Raw genomic sequence first — 25,585 nt, 5'->3', positions numbered from 1 at the left:
CTTCCATCCTTTAACTTTTGTTTGTGGTATTTTTCACCTTACAGAAGCTGTTGTCACTGTTTCTTTTATGTAGTCAGAACTGTCACTATTTCCCTTTTGTCTGCTGAATTTTGTGTCATGTTCAAAAAGGCCCTATATTTTCTTCTAGTACTTTTATAGTTTTAATTTTTATTTTTAGATTTTTAATTCGTGTGGGATCATTTTTGGGTATGGTGCCAGATAGACAACTAAATTAAAATTTTCCCTGAAATTCACAACCTATTCCCAACACTGTCTATCTAATAATTCACCCTTTTCTCATTGATGTGAAATGCTTTGTCATATACTTAATACCCATACACAGGGTTTTTTCCTGAACTCTGTTGTTCTCCCTTGGTCTAACTGCTTATTTACACCTGTATCATGCTGTTTTAATTATTGTTGCCCTATAATACATTTGATAGTTAGTATGTATATCACATTCTTATATTTCAAATGTCATTGGCTATTCTCATGCATTTATCCTTCCTGATGAACTTTATTTTCAAGTTGTTAAGTTAATAATGAAAACTGCAATGGTATCTGATTAGAGTTGCCTTAACTATATGATTGGGAAGGATGCTCTAAGACGCTCTGGGTAAAAAAGAAAAACAAAAACTATCCATCGATGCCCACACATTCCCAGGATGCCATGGCTGGAATCCAGCAGGTTCAGTATCAGTCCCAGAATGATCCTGCCCCATACCCATGTCCTCTTCCACTCAGCCTGCACTGTATTCAACTCTTGCTTTTTTTCCTGTTGGGTTCCAACTCTGATTTCTACTTGTATATGAGTTATGTGTTTCTCTGGCCTTCCAACCACCTCTTGTTCTCCTAGCATGTTATGGTCGTTCTATAATCTTCATTCTCTTGCAGGTGAGTGGTCCCACCCACTGAAGCTAGCCTGTAGGGTCAGGATTAGACAATGCCATCAATGTCATAATAACAGAAGGAAACTGAAATGTTCTGTTCTTCTTTCCTTTGACTTTGTTTCCATAACACAGAGATCATGGGGTAATGACCATGGGCTTAGACAAAGAAAGACATAGAATAATTGGCACGTTGGAAAGGTACTCTGAATTTTTTAGCAGTAATTACAGGTAACACCTTCTCCTAGTGTCCACCCTTCCCTGTCCCCTGCCGAGAAGTAGAAAGGAAATATTCTAGAATTATGTTGTCCAACGTTCCACCAGTTCCAGAAAGAGGCTGACTTCATGGTGACTGGGAATTTTATTCTGATCAACCTGAAATTTTTACCATTTCCTGATATTTGATTTCCATGGGCGTTTGACAGGCCAGGACTAGGGTAAGGCAAGTGCCAAATCTGCGCTGGTATAATCTTGAGAGTGAGGGACTCAAGTCTGGGCCCCGTGTGCCTCACTTGCCTCACCCTAGTGCCAGTCCTGGAATTTGATTCCTGTGGTGGATACTGTGGTCCTCTGCCCAGAACCCCCATGCTCACATTCCAGCTAGTTGGAGTTGATGAGGGCTCACAGCTGTATCCCTCACTGGGAATTCCTCTGGCCACACAGAACCGCCTTGCTCAAAATTACAACCCAGGGAATATATGTATAGCTGATATATATACGCATAGCTGATTCACTTTGCTGTACAGTAGAAACTAAGACAATATTGTAAAGCAACTATACTCCAATAAAAATTAAAAAAAAAAAAATTACATCCCTTCCAGGGGGCAGCCTGTGGCCAAGGACCAGCTGAGGCAGGGATGTGAGCCCTGCCTCCTTGTTCCTGAAGAACTATCCCAGCTGCGGAGCCTCAGTTCCCACCGCCTAGCAGGGAGCGTAATGCCTGGTAGGCCTCATCGGGTTCTGGAGATACCATAGCCCATGCTTCACCAGGTAACACAGAAGTCTGCCAGCTTAGAGTGGGAACCAGGGCAGGAAAGGGCTCTGATCAAGTTCGGGCAACCCTGTGTCTTGCGCTGTACAACCCGGCAGGCTCCATGGAACCAGAGGCTCTGCGGTAGGAAAAGAGGCCACGCGGAGTTTCTGGCAAGCCCCAGGAAGAGAATAATATTATAGACGCCTACGGTTCTGAAGCAAGACAGGACATCTGCAGAAAGAACTACACGCCAGCTCAAAAGCAGTTCCCAGATGCTACAGAACCTGGGAGAGATGACGTTCCACCCAAGTGACACCAAGTGATCAGACAGGCAACCAGAGATGCCCATCGTGAACTTGGTTTTGTCAGATCCACCCAGTCACAGGCAGGCCCAGCAGCGATCCTTCATAAGATGGAAGTGGTACATTCAGGATCAGCACGAGTGAGCTTCAGGAACAGGTAGCCCAGACCCCACGTCGTGCACCAGTGTCGCCCCAGCTCCAGGCCTAAGGCTGCACGGGGGTCCTGTATGGCCAGCTGACAGAGCAGGAAAAAAGCCGAGCCAAGTTCATACATGGGTCAGCTCAGTGTATGTCAGTGTGAACCACGGCTGCTGGTTCTCAGTGGAGGCGGAGAAGGATACGTTTGACTCCCAGATGATCCACCGGGGCACTTCTTGGTGTTATATCCAATTTTAATGACAAATGGCAGCCAAGGCGTGAAATGAGAGTGGTAACCAAAGCCCCTCAGAATCCTCAGGAATGAGAGTCTGGGTCATCCCACCAAGCAAGCCACTTAGACCAGCAGAGATGCTGGCCAAGAGTAAGAAGAATCTAGTACAGGTGGTGGAGAAGGGGGCATTTGAGTATCAGTTAGAGTCTTGAGATCAAATGCAGTATCAGGGGCTGCAGTTTACCCCATTAAGCCTTCTCTTGTCAGTTTCCCTACAAAACAACCCACAGTCCTAGAGAAACCATCAGAGATGGGGCAAACTTACTATGAAAAGCAAGTGGGTCTGAGCAGCTCAGTGGATGATCTGTCACGAATACTGTCCGCCAAGATCCCCCTCTTCAGGGCCACCCGCCCGTCTCCCAGCTGCTGAGAATATGGGCTGCTTATGGCTCGGAGCTTCATCCCTCACTGGAAATTGCTTTACCCAAGGTACATCCTCTCCCTGGGGTGGCCCTGGCCAATGACTGGCTGATGGGGGGAAGCAAAGGCCCAGCCCCCTTCCCTAGGGACAACTCTGAAGGACCATCTCATTTGCAGAGCTCCCCATACAATTAGCTGAGGTCTCTAAGGCAACCACACTGGGGGCCTGGTCCTGCCTGCCTTGCCCCCTTATAGGTATATCTCCTGAGAACGCACCTAACTAAAATTTTGCATGCAGCTCTCCATCTCAGAGTCTGCTTACAGGGGACCCAACCTAAGACATCCCCCAAGTGCATGCTGAGATATTGGAAAACTCAAATGATGCTGACTTAGTTCTTTGAAACAAGGAACCCCAACAGTTTCACAGCGACCTACTGATCAATAGTTAAGCCTTGGATCAATCTTTAGGTTGGTTGTTTGCAACCTGTCCCCTCTCACTGGGGTTTAAGGAAATTATCAAAAATAGGAGAATGCAGGCTGAACCACACTTTATTGGTGACTTCCACTGCTGTGCCCTTCTTCCTCACTTGAAATCATACGACTCAGGAAATATTTAACTAATAATAGTAAAGCCTTCAACAAGACAAGGACAAACCCAGGGACCTCTGTCAAGGAACACAACCAAGCTTGTCCTTCCAAAGGCAAGGGAAGGGAGATTAGCATTTAGGTTGTTTACGGGGGTTCAGTGCTATACAGGAATATTTTTAGTAAATGACAGAGAAAAAGGTAGAAAACAGGATGATTGATTGACAAACAACTCAATTTTTAATCTGGACATCTTTAATAAATTTCTGCAATGCAGGATTATCAATCTTATCTCACCTGGATTTCTACCCTTCACAAGGAGATGGCCTTGATTTTAGAGGCCAGAATAAGTGGCTTCTTTATCAAAAGGTTCCCTGTAAACGGCCAAGCCTGAGCAGCCCTGAGCCGGTCCCCAGGAGCCAAGTCTCATCAGCTTTTCATGGTAAGAGAGTTTTTCTTAGTAGTTACACATAAGGAATCAGTCTCTTTACGTAAAGCCTTCCTAGATTTAAATGCAAGCAAAATGCAAATGCCAGCTTCCCCTGGTGTGGTAGTGCTATTCCAGGAAGTTAAAGTCATGATGGCAAGTTTCCTGGGTCAGCAGAGTGCAAAGCTCTTTCCATCCTGGATCTCTTTTGACTCTTTCAACACCTTGAAGCAGATGCAGTGCTATTATTATCCCCATTTTGCAGATGACCAAACTGAGGCACTGGGAAATTAACTAATTTGCCCAAGATTACAAAATGTTGTTAATTGTCAGAACTGGAGCTTCAACCCAGTCTGTCTGAGGTGGAGCCCATGTTTTTAACTCTTGATTCCTAAGGATTTTTAGCAATGTCATCTATACATCATAGCATCATAGCCACTTACATTTCAGATTTTAACACTTACATATAAAATTTAATAGTATATTTTCTATGATGATTTTAAAAGGTGAGGTTGTATACCCCCCTTTATTGTGGGAGAGGGCTGTGGTATATTGTTGGTTGTCTATTTTCAAGATTTTTCAGTCAATTTTTCTGTAAGTATTTCTTACTTCCAAACAAATAAAAGTTCAAATTATTTTTTTTTTAAGTCACAAATAAGAGCCAAAGGGAAGTTCTATATTTGACATTCTTTATTGAAAATAAACATACTGAGAATAAGACAATGTCCTTCCTAGTTTTCCTGGTACCAAGCTAAGTGAGATTTCCATACTGAATCCTGCTGCCCAGAATTTCTTCCTTCTTTGCGGGACGAGGGTTGAGGGTGGAATGGGAGGGGAGAGCGGTGGATAGACAGCTGAGTATTTGTCCTATAACAACTTCTCATTTATTGTCTTCTGTTCTGTAAGAGATCTTCAAGCTCATGTTTTATTTATTTAAACATAATAAGGAAGAAAAGTCATTTATTGTCTGTAGTCTGATGGTTTCAGTAACTGAAGTCTTTATAGATCTGTTTCTATTGCCTGTTTTTGCTGGGTCTCACGGGGTCGGGTTTCCTTGTGTGCCTGGTTCTCATCGACCATAGTCCAGTATTTTTTAAATTATTTAAGGAGTAATATGAGGCCAGATGTCCAGAGATCTGCTTCTGTAATGTGTTGGAGGCATAGCAGTCTGGGCCCACCTTTTTTTTTTTTTGATGTGGACCTTTTTTTTTTTTTTTTGTCTTTGTTGAATCTGTTACAATATTGCTTCTGTTTTTTATGTTTTTGGTATTTTTTCTTTTGGCCACGAGGCATGTGGGATCTTAGCTCCCCGACCAGGGATTGAACCTGCACCCCCTGCATTGGAAGGCGAAGTCTTAACCCCTGGACATCCAGGGAAGTCCCAAGGGCCCACCTTAAACCACATCCAAGGCTGAGATTTCCTGGACCTGGACAATCTGGGTAATTGGACCTGGGTTGTAATTCTGTGTGAAGGCTTCTCCACTTCCAGGTCACCTCCCCCAGGGGTATAGCCCTGTGGAGAGGGCTGCCTTCTGGCCTCCATCGCCCTCTCTCTTCCGGTAGCTGCAGGGCCATCAGGATCAGTAACCCTCAGGGTGAAAGCAGCCTCTGTGCTCACTCACCTCTCTGGTTCCTATTCTTCCATCTCTGTCAACCTAGTCATTCTTACTCTCCTATTAGCAATTTAATACTATTTAAGAATATTTCAAAAAATATTTTATGCATCTATTGTAGTTGTCTCCCGGGAGAGCTGGGCCAAATAGTTTCACCTACAATTGCTAGAAGTCTCATCCTACAAGCTTTTCAAGAAATAACCAACTCAGACCAAATTTGAGGCCCTACTAATACCGAATGTTTGATTTATGTGTCTTAAAATAAAATAATTACTTTTTCAACAAACGCATCTTGGATTGTGCTCACTGAGGTCTGTGGTCCACAGAGCGCTGGTTTAGGGTTCTCAAAGGAAGGTGGTGGGGGATCTAGAGGTGGGAGGGGAGAGGGTAAGAGTCACCTGCAGCACCAGGCCCACCGGCTCTGCCCCCGAGCAGCTGTGCAACCTTGGCCGGTAATGCCAGCTCTTGGCTGGTTTCCTCATCTGGAAAATGAGAAGAAGAAGAATAATGCCTGTCTCACAATGTTGTCGTATGGATTAAATGAGATTAAATAACACATGCAAAGCCTTTAGCACAATGTTAAGTGTCCGATAAACATGATTATTATTATTATCCCTGAGATGCTAATGTTCTCAGACACATGCACACACATACTCGCCAGACTGCCCTCTTCCCCACACGTGCACACAGACTGAGTCGAGAACCACTGCCTTAGTTAATGATGATTTGAATAAATCACTCAATTCCAACGGTCTGCTTGCTAAGAACGTCATTCTGAAGGCCTTAAAGGCAGGCCTCCTGGATTTTATCTCCCCTTAACTCACTCTGTGGCCTACAAACTTAAAGGATGACAGTAACTCAGATGTGGAAAGGGCCTGGAGATTCCCCCCAATAAAAGGTACCCCTGCAGCCACGTGGCAAGTTGTGCTGTTGTGATAAAGCGGAGGGCTGTTTGAAAATAATCAAAAATTCTCTCAGGAAGCCCAATTATATTTTTACATCAAGAATCAAAATGCTGGTGCTGTAGACTTCAACCTATCATTCACAAACCTTTTATCCTGTAATTAAGCCAGATCTGCTGCTGGGCTAATTCTTCCCTGAATGACACCACCCTTTGAGCCAGGCCGTATGTCGGCAGAAGACTTCACTCTGATGATCTATTACACTAATACATCACCGCGGTGAGCTGCCTCCTTAATGATTTATCTATAACACATCATCAAAGTGAGGCACGCTCATAATATATTGCTCAATAAGTCTGCGGTGGCCAAGGGGGGAAGCCACAAACAGCGGCCGAGTCCATGGCCTTACATGGTTGGTGTCAGTGCACGGGGCCCACGCTGGGCACTCCCTTCCTAAACAAATGTTTATGTAGGTGGGAGGGCTTCCACACCAATAGGCTTTTAAAACATGAAGAACCATGACCTTAAGAAAGTCCTATAAATCCAAAACAGAAAAGCCCCTCAGTGGGTAGTGAGATCTACCCTCCTAAGCCTGTCAAATAGGTAGAAAGCATTTTGCTTAAGCTCTTACTTAGTAGAAGGCCAGGGCCACTGCACTGCACAACTCCAGGGGGTGCCGTTCACAAGGCAGTCTGTGCAAATGGTGTCCCCTGGGGTTGTGCGACGTGCAGCCTGAGCCACCCCACGCGGCAGCCCTGTTGGAGGCCTTGGTTAAGAGCAGAGACTCTGGCATCACTGCCTCCTTTGAATCAAGGTTCTGGGAATAATGGTTGTATTTCATGGGGTTGCTATGAGATTGAACAAGATAATGTAACCAGGGCACCTATTATGTAGTGAGCACTGAACATATATTAGCCACAACTGATAGCAACCTTAACAAATCCCGAGAGCCAGGACACCTGCAGGACCAGGGCTGGGGTAGCAGGCAGCCCCTGTGTATTGTGACCTCCATTCTGTGGGGCCCTGTCTAATTCTTATGTATTTAGATCCTGCTTCATTCAAAAGAAAAAGGAGGGCGAATGGACGAAAGAATGCTTACAGAAAGTATACGAGGATAAAAATGAGTAGATGGGGACGTTTGGACAAAGGGAAAGAAAGATCAAGCAAAGTTTAAGCAAAAGTAGCACACAAAACACCACCAAGAATGGGCCAGGGTGGGAGAAATGGGCACACTCGCCTACTCAGCACAACTGTTCTAGAAGAGCAATTTGGCAAGATGGTTAAGGACATTCCTACAGAAAAAAGGGGGGAGCATCATGCAATCATTTGCTAGCATCCCCCAATGCGTGCCAGTGTTTCATGTCAAAACAGGACTCAGAAGAAGCTGCTCTGTGAGGACCCATCTTCAGAGCCGGCGTCTGGAACCTTTCCAGAGGAACAGGTCTGTGATAAGCAAGAGGGAAGCAGGCAGACTCTGGGGGCTGGTGCCTGGAGGCACATGAGATAGCATCAGCTCTGGGCAGGGCCCTCCCTCACGCTCCTGCTGCCGGCGGTGCTGGGACCCTCTACAGCCTTCGAGCTGGAGCAGCTGTGGCCCCGGATCAGAAGCATCCGCCCTTTGCCTGGCGCAGCTCAGGATCCCTCCGACTTCTCGGACCCCGGGTCCATTCAGTTGTCTGTTGAAACCTTTGGTTCTTATCCCCATTTCACAAAGTAGAGAATCGAGGTAGTTGACGGAACAAGAAATACAGACATAAGCATTTTACGTAATTGTGATATTGTGATTTGTAACAAGAAATATGCATTGGTCTCTGCCCCCGGCTCCTGACACAGGGCTCTTGAAACCCCTGTAATTTCCAGGGTGATAGGAGTGTTTTTTGTTCCAATGAGGTGACTCTAGGTGGGCTCTTAGATAGTTGCTGGATGAGGGCTGGTCACCAGAAAGACCAAGCTACGATTAGAAGCTTGGAATTTTTAGCCCCGCCCCTCATTCTCTTGAGGAGAGAGAAGAGCTGAAAATGCAGTTAATGGTTGATAATGCCTATATGATGAAGCTTCCGTAAAATCCCAAAAGTATGGTGTTCGGAATGCTTCCAGGTTGGTGAACATGTGGAGGTGCTGGGAGCGTGGTGCCCTGGGGAAGGTATGGAAGATCCACGTCCCTTCCCCATACCGTGTCCTAAGCATCTCCTCCATCTGGCCGTTCATCTGATCCTTTGTCACATATAAACTGGTAAACGTTAAGTGTTTCCCTGAGTTCTGTGAATCTCCCTAGCAAATTAATGAAACCCAAGGAGGGGGTCGTTGGAAGCTCTGATCTACAGCTGGTTGGTCCGAAGCACAGATGATGACCTGGGCTTGTGACTGGCATCCGAAGTATGTGTGTGTGTATGCGGGGTGAGGGTGGGCAGTCTTATATGACTGGGAGGCTGGGCTCTTAACCTGTGGGATCTGATGCTATCTCTGGGTAGATAGTGTCAGAACTGAATTAAATTGTAGGATACTCAGCTGGTCTCTCAGAGAATCGTTTGTTGTAGGGGGAAACCTCCACCTATTTGGTGACCAGAAGTGAAGTGTTTTATGTGAGTAATGAAGGAAACTGACAAGAAGAAACACCCAGGGGGGAAGAACTGGGTTTTTCTCTACATAGGAATGTGGAAAACTGAGTTTTTCCCCTACAATAATGGTCCAAAGATAGAGGAACCATATTAGTTTCCTAGGGCTGCCGTAACAAACTGCCACAAATTGAGTGGCCTAGAACACCAGGAATTTATTCTTTCACAGTTCTGGAGGCCAGAAGTCTGAGATCAAGTTGCCTGCAGGGCCATGCTCCCTCTGAGGGCTGGAAGGGAGAATCCCTCCTTGCCTCTTCCAGCTCCAGGTGGTTGCCGGCAAAACTCAGCACTCTTTGGTTTGTGGTTGCATCTCTCCAATCTCTGCCTCCGTCCTCACATGGCTGTCTTCCCTCTTTGTGTGTGTCTGTTTCCAAATATCCCTCTCCTTACAAGGGTGCCAGCCATTGGATTTAGGGCTCACTCTAATGCAGTATAACCGCATGTTAATTTGATTACATCTGCAAAGACCTTATTGCCAAATAAGGTCACATTCACAGGCACCGGAAATTAGGACTTCAACATACCTTTTGGGGGGAACACAATTCAACCCAAAGTAGAACCTTAGTAGGTGTTACTATACAGAAGAACTAGGTGGAAATACACCCCAGTGGAAGGAAGAGAGAATCTAAGTTAGCTCAACCCTCATCTATCATAGCAGGAAGCCCAGACACTGTGACTGCAGTTGGTAAACAAGAAGTGGTGGTATAAACTATGATTTCTGGGAAGGTAATCACCAGAGGCACTAAAGCCGGAAGTAGTTAACAGTGGTTGACTCCAGGGACAGACCTGGGGTAGGAGGAGGCTAAGAGCCTATTCAGGGAACTCTGGGGAAATCTGAATATGGACTGGGTATTAGGTGATATTAAATTAATTTTTTTGGCTGCACCGCGCGGCATGTGGGATCTTAGTTCCGCGACCGGGGATCGAACCCGCACCACCTCCAGTGGAAGCGCAGAGTCTTAACCACTGGACCACCAGGGAAGTCCCTAAATTACTTTTAATTACCATCTTATTAGGCTTAATGATGGTATCGTGTTGATGTAAGAAAAGGTCTTTTTTTCAGAGAAGCAGGCTGAAGCCTTGGGTGAGGGAGGTCATGTCTGGACTTGCTTTAAAATACTTCAGGGTTTCCCTGGTGGCGCAGTGGTTGAGAGCCTGCCTGCCAATGCAGGGGACATGGGTTCGAGCCCTGGTCTGGGAAGATCCCACGTGCCGCGGAGCAGCTAGGCCCGTGAGCCACAACTACTGAACCTGCGCGTCTGAAGCCTGTGCTCCGCAAGGAGAGGCCGCGATAGTGAGAGGCCCGCGCACCGCGATGAGGAGTGGCCCCCACTTGCCGCAACTAGAGAAAGCCCTCGCACAGAGAAGAAGACCCAACACAGCCCAAAAAAAAAAAAAAAAAAAAATACTTCAGAAAAAATATAGGCGAGCAAATATGGCAAAATATTAATAAGGGGCTTCCCTGGTGGCACAGTGGTTAAGAATCTGCCTGCCAATGCAGGGGACACGGGTTCAATCCCTGGTCCAGGAAGATCCCACATGCCACAAAGCAACGAAGCCAGTGCGCCACAACTACTGAGCCTGCGCTCTAGAGCCCACGTGCCACAACTACTGAGCCTGCACGCCTAGAGCCCGTGCTCCACAACAAGAGAGGCCACTGCAATGAGAAGCCCAAGCATGGCAACAAAGAGTAACCCCCGCTCGCTACAACTAGAGAAAGCCCACGCACAGCAACAGAGACCCAACGCAGCCAAAAATAAATAAATAAATAAATAAAATTTAAAAATATATATATTAATAAGGGTTAAGTCTACACGATGAACATATGGAGGATCATTACACTATTTTCTCTACCTTTACGAGTGCTTCCATAATCAAAATTGAAAAAGTGAAAAGATTTTAAATAAGTATTTAGTAAGTCTTGGAATGTGCTTGCTCGCCCCATCTTTGTGGCTCTTCTCGGACCCACAGACCCAAAGAATAGGCCTTCTGAGGTCTTGTAGTTCAACCCCTTATTTTACAGACGGCTGAAAAGGTTTAATGACTTTCCAAAGTCACAATTAGTGGATGAGCGGGGCCCGGGCCGGGGTCTCCAGGAGCCTCAGCCTGTGCTCCATCTACTGTCTCAAGTCTTCTCCTGCGTCGGTTTTGGGCTTAAGGGAGCTATTTTTAAACGTCAGTAAGAAGTGGCAGCACACTCAGTTCTTTCTGTTTCGTCTTGTGTTGTGTTGTTAAGGCAGACATCGCCTGTGAGTTCTCATACATACGAAATTTTGACTATACCCTGAAAGTTTTATTCTCTTCAACGTGACAGTAAAGTACATTCAAGTCCTTTAGATCTTAAAGTAACCCCTTTGGGGTTTGGCAACGCATGCTAGTTGAGCAGTGAGCATCTGTCATCTATCTTTCATTAATATTAATTATAAGTGGCCAACAGCTCAGGGGAACAAAGTCCTGTGGATGTGAGTTTCCTAAATTCGACCTTCTTGACTTTACAGGTATTCAAAGTGGTTCTTTTCAGAAGCCAGTCTGAATTTGATTTTGATTACTTCAGCAATCAAAAGGGAAGGAATGAACAGGTCCAACCTTAAGAACATGCTGGATTGGAGGTTAGGTTGCCCAGGCCAGGAGAGACCCGGCTGGAATGCTGTAGGACTATGGAATATTCTGGTGCCCTTTATCTGCCTGGAGCTCAGGTTACCAGACCGTTCCTACTCACCTGGCCTGTCTCCCAGGGCCCCTTCCTCTTCTCACACATCCAAAATTGGGAAAGTGAGGGATGGGGCAATGTTACCAAAGACAAGTTTGCCTTCTTAGGATTTAATTTGGAATTTTTCAGACATTAAGCCTCTTGTTCTAACCTCAGGGGCCCCATGAGTGCGGCTGGACAGCGAAACCGGGAGCCAGGGCTCAGGCACAGTCACTGAGGTAAGCCAGGCACTGGGCTTGGACCCTTCCTCTGCCCGGTCTGAACTGGAGACCCTGCCTCGCTGTGACAGGTGACAGCCCAAGGCTGGCAGCAGTGACAGCACAAGCCCATTGTTCCTTGAATTATACCCTCAGGGGGCTGGAAGCCTTGCGGAGCCAAAGTGACACATATGCCCTGGCAGGGGGATGGATCCCAGCAGGAAGCCAGGCCTTGGGAAGAGGATGAGCTCCAGCAGGGCGAGGAGGCCGTGACCCTGCCATGAGCTGGAGCAGGGCCGTTTCACCTCACTTGGCAGGAGCCGGGCGAAGCTGGTGATAAAGCCCAGGATCCTCCTCTCCCCATGTTTAATATTCTAGAGATAATCCTGAGCACGTCTAGAGTTTAAACTGAGCACCCCGGGAGGGGGTTTGAGGAACAGTGGGCATTTCCGGCAGAATTCTTTAGCAGGAGAGACAGGACCATCATCCTCTCCGGCTGCTCTGCACCTCTCCTGAGGCCACAGTCTCCGGCTCTGCTCTCCTGGGAGAAGCCCAGCCCTGCGCCTCCACACCCATTTCCATCTTCCCACACCTTTATCTCGCGTAACTGTAGAAGGCTTGAGAGTTTATAAAGTTCTGCCACACGAGCATCTTGTTGGCATTCTGCCCCCCAAAGCATCCTTGGTGCCAATACGATTATCCCCACAATAGAGATGGGGAAGCATTCCTTTGTTCATTCATTCACTCAACAAATACACTTTCAAGGACCTATTAGGCTCCAGACCCTGTGCTGGGACTGAATGCAGCTTAGAAGGGTTAAGTGACCTGCCCAAAGCCACAGTCACACAGGATTTGAACACAGTGCTTTTGACTGAGACCTTGAGAGGAAAGAAGGCAGAGAGCTCTTCCTCCCAGCGCACCTGGGTGGCACCCTAAGCCCTGTGCTCCCCTGACCTAGCATCCTGGGTGACCAGAGGCAGAGGGGTCCCACAACCCACCTGCAGACCAGCCAGGGTCAAATGGAGGGAGAGGGGCACTGGACAGGGGCAAGGACAATTAACAGATCTTTCTGGCTCTCCGGACCGCACTCCCATCCGACCCACCATTTCAGCCCTGGCACCCACGACCTCCTGCCCTTCACTGGGAGGAGGACCAGAGGGAGTTCCAGAAACTCCTGCCACAATTGCTGAGCAGCCCCAGGTCCCAGAAACAATGTCTCTGAGGTTTTCTTCTGCTGGGCCTCTAGGTTGTGACCCTCTAGCTTCCCTCCACAATCTGGGGTGCAGGGGGGAGAAAGAAAGGAGAAAAGTTTAACACAAGGAGGGCAGGGGAGCAACAATGAGGAAGGAAAGAAGGGACAGAAGGAATGCCATTAAGACACCGGTTTCTATACACACACACAAACACACACACGTACACACACACTATCTGCCTAAGAAATAACTAAAGAAAAGCAAGTTTTTCAGTGAAACCTACCAGCATTGGGTAAGTTCCAATAGTGGACAAGTTCACAGGATGGTGTTTGGTTTCCTCCTTTGTCTTTTTTGATTGATTGATTGACTGATTGATTGATTGGGTGCTAGAAGGCTGGAAGAAGATAAAGGAGATGGTAACTGTTAGGGGGGAAGGGTTGAGAAAAGATAAATGGTTAAACAGGTGGCTGGTGAAAAGGTACACAACACCATTGTTTGGTTTCTTCTGCATTTTGATCTAAAGCACATTCGTCTCCACCCAGTGGGAATCAACAGTTGCTGAGGCCTTCAAGCAGGGAGAGCGAAGACACATCTGATTTGTTCATGCTCATTTGCTCACAACTCCAAGAGGTAGATGTGAGTATTCCTGTTTTACAGATAAGGAAACTGAGGCACAAGCTATTCATTCACTCACTCCCCTAATGTCACAAGACAAAGCGATCTATCTGGGTTTCAAACCCGGGTCTGTCTCTCCAAAGGCCTGGGTTTTTTCCACTGCTCCGCGTTGCCCCCCTGCCTGCACCGTTCTCTCCCTCCATCCTCCGCAGCAAATTCGCAGATGTGTCACTTACTGGAGAAGGTTAGAGAACACTGCTCTGGGCAGGGTCCCCAGGGGCTCAGCACCAGTTAGGTCCTTCCCCTTCTGCTATGATGCAGAGAGTGCTGGATCCCCCGCCCCTACCCGGTAAGTCTTTGTCATCTGCCCGGAGGCCCATCCGCTCCCATCTCTACCCTATCCCGGGCACCCCAGAACCTCAGCTTCCTAAATCTCAGGCAGAACACCATTTTACAAGGACACTCGCCAACCTTGAAAGGCAAGGTACCCCGAGGCAAGGAAATGAAATGATTGTGGCCGATCAGCATGAGAGTGCAGCGCCATCTAGCGGTGCTGGGGCCAAGGTCCCAGGCGGTGACATTTTCAAACAATCAATATCTCATTATTAACCATAATCACCTGATGTTTACTTTTGGAGAAATGTTCAGCAGCAAGGGATGCAAGTGCACTTTTCTGCATGTTTCAAGAGGTCTGCGATCCTAAATGCCACAATGACTATTAAACAGTGTCCTGCCCATGAGCAAACAGGAGGGAGCCGAGATTGATTGTATATCTTTTAATCTAAGCTGCTCACCAAAAACAAAGCATCCATTGAAGCGACTGACCTTTCACTAACTGCTGGAAAGAAAATGCTTGATAAATAATAAATAGACCACTACTGGATGTTACTTAGAATCATCTTTTAATTAAAAGAACTGAGCAACTAGAAGGTCAGGTGACTGACATTTAAGTTCCAGTTCAGGAAAAGCATCAATCAAGGGTAAAACTATACCCCAAATGTAATTTCATTGTCAGCTAACATTTAACGAAAATCCCTTCTCTGTAATCTGCCCCGATGGTGGGGGGTAGGGGGTGGGCCATGGAGGCGGCATTTGTAGGGAACATAGCACTTAACTTCCGGCCTCCTTTGCCTTCCCCTAGCAACCTTTTCATTTTCATGCTGCAGCAATAAACACTTGTCTGGTTCAGCGTCTCCACAGAAACTGCTCCAGTGCTGGCCTCATCCAATCGGAGACCCACTTGCCACACTGAGCGCTACCCTAGGAGTGACAGGAAAACCATTTCCTGCCTTTTCCACAGGAGGGCAGGTGCCCTTCCTCCATCAGCTAAGGTGACCTCAACCAAGCTGCTCACTGAACATGCTCAGGCATCCATCTCATCGAGCACCATCAAAGGCTCAAAACGCATGATTAACCCAGCCAGCCGGTCCTCCACCTTTTGGCTGTTCTGGAATAGCATGCAGGAACACAGGGACCAGGAACAAAGTAATAACCTTGCCCCCTCCCACCCCCACCCCCCAAACACACACGACTCACCTTTCCTTGTTCCTAGCTCCACAGTGCCAGCCTGCTTCCATTGTCAGAGCCACACCATGTCACATGCCCCAGGTCCCAGGTAGTCAGGGAAACAGACAGCCTGGTTCTGAGCAAGGCTTGGTCAGAGCTGAGAGCCTAGAAGGATGGATAAGGCCGCACAAGGCTAGCGTGCCTCATATGGATGCCCAAGAACGGAGGCAGGCACCAGTGCTAGCTAGCCTCAGAGAAAATCTTATCATCCCACCTGAATGACTTTGTTTAAAAAAAGAATCTGTTGCATGTTTTCAAGTGGCAAGCCATCATTGATTTAGGGGGAAGGGTATCATTCTAACAAAATCAGGAATCCTTCGGAGGCACAGGTTTTCTGTAATACCACTTTCACTAACAGGAAAACAGGACATTAAATATTATATAGACAGTCCCCGACTTAACGATGGTTTGACTGACGATTTTTAGACTTTACAATGGTGCGAAAATACTCATTCAGTGGACACCGCACTTTGATTTTGGAATTTTGATCCTCTCCCAACCTAGCAATATGCACTGTGATACTCTTTTGTGATGCTGGGCAGGGCAGCTCCCAGTCAACCATGAAATCACGAGGGTAAACAACTGATACACTGACAACCATTCCGTCTTTCACTTTCAGTACAGTACTCAACAAATTACATGAGATATTTGACACTTTATATAAAAATAGGCTTTGTGTTAGATGATTTTGCCCAAGTGTAGGCTAATGGAAGTGTTCTGAGCATGTTTAAGGTAGGTTGGGCTAAGCTCTTATGTTCAGTAGCTTAGGTGTATTAAATGCATTTTTAACTTATGATATTTTCAACTTATGATGTGTTTATTGGGACTTAACCCCATCTTAAGTTGAGGAAGACTACACAAAATTACAAAAAGACTTGTGCTTGCCTTTTAAGGACACACAATCAAGGATCAGTTCTACCCAACAAAAGCAAAAGGAGAACTCTGTAAAACCTGGTGATTCTGGGACCACTTAAACAAGCCTCTCTATTTAAATGATGGATGATGCAGGACCTGTTTCATCTGCTGACTGTCTTGTTCCCCCATCCTGGCTCAGTCCCCACACCCTGTGTCTCTCTACCCTCCCCCTGGAGAGCTCGTTCATTCTCCTGGCTCCAACCCTTACCTGTGCTAAGGTTTCCTCCGCATCTCCCAGACACCCAACCCATCTCTGTCTGCCACTTGAACATTGAGCCATGACCTCTAACTCAGTACGTTGAGAACTGAAGTTCTCTTCCCCACCTTGCTGTCTGTCAGTGATATCGTTATTCTTCTGGTCACTCAGGTTTGCAAACTTGAAATCCCTGCCTTCAAGTGGGATGGCTACAGAGACCAAAGTCTTTCTGACAAGTCTCTTCTTCCCTCCCTCCCTGCCCACTCCCCAAACCCTATTCTTTATGTCACATCTGGGTGAACCTTCCTCTGACCTGAGTTTTCACTATGCGTTACTTCCTTGCTCAAACTTCCTTATACCCACTCAAGTCCTCTGTGTAGTTATCGAGGCCACCATGATCCGATCCCATCCTATCTGCTCAAACCTGTTTTCCACTGCTCCTCAAGAGAGTAATAAAGGCACCTGTCACACATGCTACAAGTGAGTTTTGCATTCATTATCTCAAGTAATTCTCACAGTACTAACTGGAAGCCAAAGAGGCAAACGTCATCCCTATTTTGTAGTCAGAGAGACGGTGACAGGCACAAGGTCACACCAGTAAAAACTGGAACAATCAGAACTAGAACCCAGACCTTCAGACTTGTCTGGTGCAAACTTCACTGTCACCTGGTCACATGCCTTCCTCGGCTTCAGCTCAGCAAACCCACGTGGAGGGTCTACTCTTGGTTTAATGATTTAGTGCATACAAATAAGAATTTCTGCGGTTGTTCACACTCTCAACAGGGAGAGGATAGTTACCTCTGGCGTGGAAGACCAGGGTCAACCAGGCAGGAGTACAAATAGTGGACCCAGGGTGCCGACTGCAGTGAGCGCAGCCTGCGAGTGTCTCGACAGGGACTTGAGACTCAATTTGGATGCTGGTAAATCTTGCGAGCAGAGATCGCTTTTGAAAGGGCTGTGAAGGTACGGTTTCTAAAGACTGTGGTGTCAGGGAGGTGCTCCGGGCAAAAGAAACAGCACGCACACTTCACGTCCCACCTGCCCTTCAAGGCTCTCCAGGCAGTGGTCCTAGACTAGTCCAGGGCTGATCCCTCTCCCCGACTCTCTACACTCCCTCCGTAATATAAAAGGATTCCTGTTCATCTTGTTTTGAAAGTCACTCTTATCTTCCCAACTAGATTTTAAGCTCCTTAAAGCCAAGAATGAGGTCACACCTCCATTCTCTCCAAACACTAGAGGGACCTGGTGATGGCTTTTGCCCACACTGACCATGGGAAGAGTTCTGAATTCCCCAAGGAAGCTTCACACCTTTGACAATGTTTTTTTTTTTTTAAAGATTTCCCATCCTGGCTTTCTCAGAAGCCTAGACGTTGGTCACCCACCGCCCTAGCAGCTGCCAGTGGGGAGGGGCGTGGCTGTTCAGGGATCCTTCTATTTGGGGCGCTGGGGCTCCTGGATTCTCTCTCTGGCTCGGGGTTGGGGACAGGGAAGGCGGGAGCATGCTCCCAACCCAGCCCTGCAGCACGCAGACCCCTCCTCATATCGTGCAACCCAACCCGGCTGTGTGAACTGGCACCCGCCACTCAGCTGCTCACAATGACGTTCCCTTTGACTATGTTTTTTTTTTTTATACTCTTTATTCAAATCTGCAAAGTACAAGCATATTTATTTATTTATTTATTTATATTTATGACTGTGTTGGGTCTTCGTTTCTGTGCGAGGGCTTTCTCTATTTGCGGCAAGTGGGGGCCACTCTTCATCGCCGTGCACGGGCCTCTCACTATCGCGGCCTCTCTTGTTGCGGAGCACAGGCTCCAGACGCGCAGGCTCAGTACTTGTGGCTCACGGGCCTAGTTGCTCCGCGGCATGTGGGATCTTCCCAGACCAGGGCTTGAACCCGTGTCCCCTGCATTGGCAGGCAGATTCTCAACCACTGTGCCACCAGGGAAGCCCCTTGACTATGTTTTGATCACTGAGGGTCAACCTCAAGGTTTGCTACGCGTCCATACAAAGGATCTCTGAGACATTAACTGGAAAACAAGGTACAGAACAGTATACGTTGTGTCCCCCTGTACACACTCAAAATTATTTCTGGAAAGGTGATAGTGGTGGCCCCAGGGAAGGGAAAATGGGAGGGCCAGGGGACAGGAGTGGAAAGGAGATTGACTTTTCACCTTCAAATTCTGAACCATGAGCATGTATAACTTTTTAATTATGCAACAAATAATTTTTTTAAACGTTTTCATTACTCTGACAAAGAAACCACCTTTCAAATCCCAGAAAGATGAGGTTTCTGAGAATGAGGGAACCACGGTCGTTCCTCTGAGACAGAGCCAACCCCTCCACCTGCCGAAGTCTTCCTCCCAAGGCCAGGCCCAGTATCCGGCACCCAGTGGTTGCCTAATGTCGAATGGATGTAATTTACTTCCCCATCTAAATGTAAAGCATTCCCTAAACAAGAGGAATTGTACAACAGTGACAAAGGTTGGGGGGAGAAGCAGCATCGCTGAGAATGGCTTTTGCCTCATGTACTCACTGACCTTCCATTACCTGAGCACCATGTGCAAGGTGTACGGTCTGCGGGGCGTGGGCCCCGCCCTTGACATGCCAGGAGACAGAAGAGACTGCACACAGGAACAGGGGGGGAAAAGCTACACAAGTTTTAAAGTAAGAAGTTTCTGGAGCAGCAAATTACTGATAGCTGAAAACTAATAGCTGAAGGGTGTTTTATTTATTCAGTAAAAGATAAGGAAATGAAGAAAGCAGGAGAGTCGGTAAAAACTCGTAAGCACACCGACACCAGGGAGGAAGGTGGACGCCGGTGAAGAGTGTCATCCCTCTTGGCAACCCAGTTACCTACAGAGAAGTCATCTGAATTCAGTCTTCAGCGGGATGTAATCATTCATTCACTCAACAAATCTTTCCTGAGCAGCCTACTACCTGCAGGTCTATGCTAACCATCTCCAGCACTCAATCCATGAGATTAAAGTAATAGTTTTGGCCTTGGTCCATCATCAAGGATAGGTCCTCATGCTTATTGCAAAGCACAAGTCAGCCTGGCCTCTCAAGCAAAAAGTACAAAGATTAGCTGCAGACACAGTTGGCCAGGGAACCACACCTGATGTGCAAGTAAAAGTCTGATGGATGAAGAGAAGAGAAACATACCAGAGAATCAAATGTGAACACAAAACTCCAAGCAAACCTACTCAGAATGAGTCCCATTCAAACAATACTTACAAAGGTTTCCTCATGCTATTTACAATTTTAAAGTAAATTTACTTTATAAGCACCAAGGAATTCTTTGTTTAATACCGCCCTAACATAAAAGTTCACCTAACTGCTTCTTCAAACCATGATACAGAGCTTTATGACAACCTAGAAGTGGGAACCAAAAGAAGGCAAACATGATGCCTTAGAGATCAAGAAACATTTACACAGTTCAACTGTTAAAAATAGTACAACATTCATGTAGTGAATCCAGTTTGGATGTCAATATACACAGCATACAAGTTCTTCAGGGAGGTGAGAGGCCTGTCGACTGTTCTCCAGGTGCCCCCAAATGCTGGGCTTGTGGATCTTCTTTCAGAGACTGGTTCTCCAACGCAGTCTGGGGTTCGACACCCATGGGTTCAGATTTCCAGGTAATGTGACTACCATCCTGTTGCTTAAAAGACCAGATATAAGTACGTCACACAGATGTTATGACTTTCACTCAATTAATCAGCTGAAGCTATATGACTAGCACATTCTATCACTGACTCAAAAATCTAACATTAATATCTCAGGTCAAATTTGATTACAACAAATAATAAACATGGTAAAAGTCTCTACAGAACCACGATGTTAAAAGCCCTCATGACAGGGCTTCCCTGGTGGCGCAGTGGTTGAGAATCTGCCTGCTAATGCAGGGGACACGGGTTCGAGCCCTGGTCTGGGAAGATCCCACATGCCACGGAGCAGCTGGGCCCGTGAGCCACAATTGCTGAGCCTGCGCGTCTGGAGCCTGTGCCCCGCAACGGGAGGGGCCGCGATGGAGAAAGGCCCGCGCACCACGATGAAGAGCGGTCCCCGCACCGCGATGAAGAGTGGCCCCCGCTTGCCGCAACTGGAGAAAGCCCTCGCACGAACCGAAGACCCAATACAGACAAAAATAAATAAATTAATTAATTAAAAAGAAAATCCTTAAAAAAAAAAAAAAAAAAAAAAGCCCTCATGACAACTCACTTGTTCCAAGCAGCAGTCCTTACCACAAAATTCTAGTCTATTCAATCTAACAGTATTTGACCAGGAGCCACGGTTGGGGAAAGAAAACCAAGCCTTCCTTTAACCTCTGACAAACAGACAACCAATCCTAGTAACAGTTCTGCTAATAAAATACTCACAGTCCTTGCTTCTCCTACTCGTCTTAAAATGACACCTTCTGCCAATAAAGCCTTCCCTGCTTCCACAAATAACTTCTCTTCATCTGTTTCTCCAAGTTTCTGTAGCTCAATGTACTTCTCCACAAACCTAGAATTCCAAGCAGTCACATCTTCAGTCTGTTTATTCAGTTGTCAAGACATGCTATTACACAGTCCCGAGTATTCCCTTAAGAGAACTTCCTGGGGAGTCTGGGATTGACATGTACACACTGCTCTATTTAAAACAGATAACCGGGCTTCCCTGGTGGCGCAGTGGTTGAGAATCTGCCTGCTAATGCAGGGGACACGGGTTCGAGCCCTGGTCTGGGAAGATCCCACATGCCACGGAGCAGCTGGGCCCGTGAGCCACAATTGCTGAGCCTGCGCGTCTGGAGCCTGTGCCCCGCGACGGGAGGGGCCGCGATAGAGAAAGGCCCGCGCACCGCGATGAAGAGCGGTCCCCGCACCGCGATGAAGAGTGGCCCCCGCTTGCCGCAACTGGAGAAAGCCCTCGCACGAACCGAAGACCCAACACAGCCAAAAATAAATAAATAAATAAATAAATAAATAAGAAAATCCTTTAAAAAAAAAAAAAAAAAAAAAACAGATAACCAACAAGGACCTATGGTTTAAAAAAAGAAAAAAGAGTTAATTTAAAAAAAAAGAGATCTTCCTATAGGAACATTTTTTTCCTCAAGTGGAATGCAACAAAACTCCTCAAATTGACAATTAAATCCTAAAAAAAGAAAGGTAACCGAAGACTTGTGGAATGGCTTACCGTTGACAGGTAGACTTGAAGTTTGGATTGAACAGATCAAAAGCTTTTTGACCAGATCCATAGGTTGAATAAAATTTCCTAGGAAGTACAAAACAACACCATATAAATCTCCAGTTATAGATCATGGCCAAGAATGGAGGGAAGAATAACTGCTGGGCCCTGAGGAATTGAGTATAACGTGACCTACAGACCATTTTTGTTCGTTTTAAATAAGCAGTGCATGCACATGGTAAATACATCAAATGTTACAGAAAGGTATCCAGTGAAAAGTAACACTCCTCCTCACCTCTGCACCCTCAACTCCCAGTTCCCCTCCCCTTAAGCAACACTAACCCGCTTCTTGTGCATCCACCCAGGAATGTTCTATCACTATACAACCAAACACGCATCTATCATTCCCTGTCCCCAGCCACACTGTTTAACCCCAAGGATAGTAAACACATCTTGCCTTTTTACTTAATATTTCTCAGAGATCATTTCAAATCAGGGCACGTAGATTGTTTCTAGTCCTTTGCTACTTTAGACAGTGTTGCAATGATTACCTTTATCTATATTTCTTAGTGTATCGTGCAAATAAGCCTGTGGAATAATTTCATAAAAATGGCATTGCTGGGTCAAGGTATGTGCCTTTGTAATTTGGCCTTGCAAATTGCCAGAATGCTTGCCAAAGGGGCTGTGCCAACTTATACACACACCGGGAAGGCAGGAGACCGCCTATTTCTCCATACCCGCACCTAATTATATCTTCCGACTCTTTGATCTTTGTCCATTTGACAGGTGAAATATTATAATTCACTGTAGTTTTGCTTTTCTTATGAAACAGGTTAAACATCTTTTCATGTTTAAAAGCAAATGAATTTCCTTTTCTGTGACCTGTCCACGTTCTTTGCCTATTTTTCCTTTTGGTCTTTCTCTTATTGACTCATAAACAAACTTTATAGCAATATAAACAGGAAATTAGCCCTCTGTCATACATGTTGCAAAATTTTTTCCCAGTATGTCACCTGACTTTTGATTTTGCTTATGGTAGTTTTGTGTGCAGAAATTTTAATATTTTCATCTATGGCTTCTGGGTTTTTATATCATGCTTAGGTAGGCTTTTACCACTGAGATTATTTTTTAAATTATCCCATAGTTTCTTCTAGAACTTTTACGACTTCACTTTTTACATTTAGGTTTTGATAAACCTGAAATTTATTTTCTTGTTATAAGTTCTTAAAAATATCAAAAACACCAAAAAAAAAAAAAAAAAGCCCAAAAGATAAAGGTTCAAAAAACTATGTAAGTATAAGGTGTTATTATTTTGGCCTTAACAGCAATAAAAGAGGAAGCAGTAAAATATTCCACATTCTCCAGTGACCATCATCCAGTTCCACTGCTACGCACACAGTAGAAGCACAAATGATTTTAATGTGTAAATGACCTTGAAAGCATCCTGACTGAGAGCATGCAATGGACCTGAGCAGAAAAGTACTGAAAAAGTATTTAATGCCCCAAAGATCTCTGAAAATTTCCAAGTACAGCCAGAACATACTTGTTCTCCTACCTCAAAGGAGTGTTGTGGGAGGGAAAAAAAAAAAAAAGATTCCCCAAGTGAAAGGTGCCTGGACCTCAATAGAGAAAATGACTTTATAAATTGTTTTCTTACATCCAGGAATAGGGGTAAGAATAAGGGATATGTATTAATTTCAATTAGGCACAATCTCTGATCTTAACATTTAAAGAGAAAAGAAACTGTACACACACTGGATACTAAAAACTAACTGACATCCGTATTTGAGGGAAAGGGCTTTGTCAGTGAATTCCCAGTAAGTTGACCTTGAGCCTCATTGTTCTCATGACTAAAATGGAGACGAGGATACCGACCTTGAAGGGCTGAAGTACAACCTAAATGAGATAACGTTGGTTAAGGGCTTAGCACGGTGCCAGCCACCAAACAGATGTGCAGAAACAGGTAGCTATGATTGCAATGATCAGTCAGTTGCTGGGCTCCAGATTCTACTTCTCCGAACTTCTGCTTCTCTCACATGGGGGAGGGGCTCTGATTCCCTAATCCGGCTAGATATACAAGACCGGCTCCACAGAGCAAGCCCAGACTCAATTCCTATTTAAGTTGCCAGACTGCTGGCTAAACCTTTCCTTCTCAAGTTCTGCAGCCTCCGGTCCACCATACGGGCCCGGCACTCACGCTCTAATCCGATCCTCGTGGTAGAAGATGTCCTGGATCTGAGCTTTAGCTTTGCCGTATCGCAAGCGGGGCCTTCTGAAGACCGGCTCCCTCAGTGGGGGGAAGGCATTATATATGTCAAACCAGAGGGGCTTCTCCTTCAACACACCAGCCCGAATCAGGTCCCGCGTCCTGAAGGAAGGGTAAAGAACGAAGGTCAGAGGGCTTCCCTGCTGGCACAGTGGTTAAGAATCCGCCTGCCAATGCAGGAGACACCGGTTCGAGCCCTGGTCCGGAAAGATCCCACATGCCACGGAGCAACTAAGCCCGTGTGCCACAACTACTGAACCCACGTGCCACACTACTGAAGCGCGGGCGCCTAGAGCCCGTGCTCTGCAACAAGAGAAGCCACCGCAATGAGAAGCCCGCGCACCACAACGAAGAGTAGCCCCCGCTCGCCGCAACTAGAAAAAAACCAGCGCACAGCAAGAAGACCCACTGCAGCCAAAAATAAATAAACTAATTAATTTTTTAAAAAAGAACCAAGGTCAGTCAGAGAATCAGTGTAGCCGCAGCCTGGGACACCGGCGGGGTCACAGAGTCCGGAAGACAACCGGAAGGAGGGCAGAGCAGGAGGTCCCCTACCTACAGATAAGATGTTATATTCGAAACCAACCTAACAGTGCTCGGGAGTTAATCCTTCCACCTTCTTATGTGCGTCCCACCCCCCTCGCCCTATCCCCGTCCCGTCAAGGAAAATGCAAAGACGGTCCCGCCAGGCCCATCAGCCCCTTCCTCCCATCCTCTTCCTCGAGACCTCCACTCGGGGAGCGGAGAGGTGCGATCTTGAACGTGAGAGCTAAGAAATCCAGGGGGTGACGCAGTCAAGCACAATTCTTCAGAAACAGGAGAGAGCACAAGAGAGGCCTGGCCGGACTCAGATCCACCGAAGAAAGGGCGTAAAAAGGGGAGGCGCCCTCGGCCCACCCCGGCTCCGAGCACGCACCGCGAAAAAATGCTCCCCACGGTTTCCAGGCGGCTCCCCGCCATGCCCGGCGCCTCGGATCCCGTGCGGCTCCTCGTACCGGAACCGGAAGCGCCCGCAACAAGAAAAGTGACTGTAAGTCGCGGGCCGAGCCGCGGATCTCTGGGCTACCGCCCCGGCCCCAACGGGAGGGCGGAGCCAGGCAGAAGCAAAGGATGGCCGCATCGGCCACGCCATCGGCTATATAACAGGTTCAGACAGGAGCACTCGATAGCCGAGCCTCCAGGGAGGGAGCGAGCCAAAGCCCGGCAGAAGCAATAAATGACCGATCCAGGGGAGGGGCTAATTGTGGTGGTTGCTTTACCCTTTCTAGCCTTACTGAGCCGACTCCGCCCGAGAAGACCGGGCCGTGCGGAGGGAAGATGATGGGGAGGGAGGAGGGAGGCGCAGCCTACGTCCTGGGAGAGCCAACTAGTCTAGGAATTCATAAGGCAGGATAAGAGATCACCAGCTCTAGGTCCGGGCTGCACCTAATTTTAGTTGGAGTCAAAGACTGCGCGGAAGGAAACTGAGGTCCAGGGAGGAACGTCGCCTGCCCAGGGTCACCCTAGAGCCCAAGCCTCCGTCCTCCGTCTCCTACTGTTTAGTGCTCCCCACTAAACCCTTTAGCCCTGGAGCGCCACCTGCATGCGCTCTAATAGGGATGCTGCGGGCAGCTAGTGTTTTCTCCCCGGGAGGCGTCGCTAGCTAGCTGTTCCTTAGAGCTTGA

General features: G+C 46.8%; 1 protein-coding gene across 2 annotated transcripts; it reads right to left on the bottom strand.

The window, feature by feature from the left end:
* Positions 1-4,659: 4,659 nt before the first annotated feature.
* MRPS23 (mitochondrial ribosomal protein S23) lies at positions 4,660-25,010 on the bottom strand. Of its 2 annotated transcripts, XR_009006369.1 has the most exons (7): positions 24,838-25,010; positions 23,853-24,023; positions 21,665-21,742; positions 20,869-20,995; positions 15,346-15,480; positions 13,478-13,588; positions 4,660-6,059 (listed from the first exon to the last, which is right to left on the bottom strand). XR_009006369.1 is itself a non-coding variant. In XM_007176147.3 (5 exons), the coding sequence occupies exons 1-5, from the start codon at positions 24,879-24,881 to the stop codon at positions 20,001-20,003; spliced, it is 570 nt and encodes a 189-aa protein (XP_007176209.1). In that variant the 5' UTR covers positions 24,882-25,004; the 3' UTR covers positions 19,196-20,000. The 2 variants fall into 2 exon arrangements, 1 of the variants encoding a protein (XP_007176209.1); XM_007176147.3 differs by lacking the exons at positions 4,660-6,059; positions 13,478-13,588; positions 15,346-15,480 and adding an exon at positions 19,196-20,150 and having other exon boundaries at positions 24,838-25,004.
* Positions 25,011-25,585: the final 575 nt, after the last annotated feature.

The sequence above is a fragment of the Balaenoptera acutorostrata genome, chromosome 20 (genome assembly GCF_949987535.1).
Source record: "Balaenoptera acutorostrata chromosome 20, mBalAcu1.1, whole genome shotgun sequence".
NCBI lineage: Eukaryota > Metazoa > Chordata > Mammalia > Artiodactyla > Balaenopteridae > Balaenoptera > Balaenoptera acutorostrata.
Note: the sequence above shows the minus strand (reverse complement) of the source record. Positions and strands in the feature narration are given on the sequence as shown.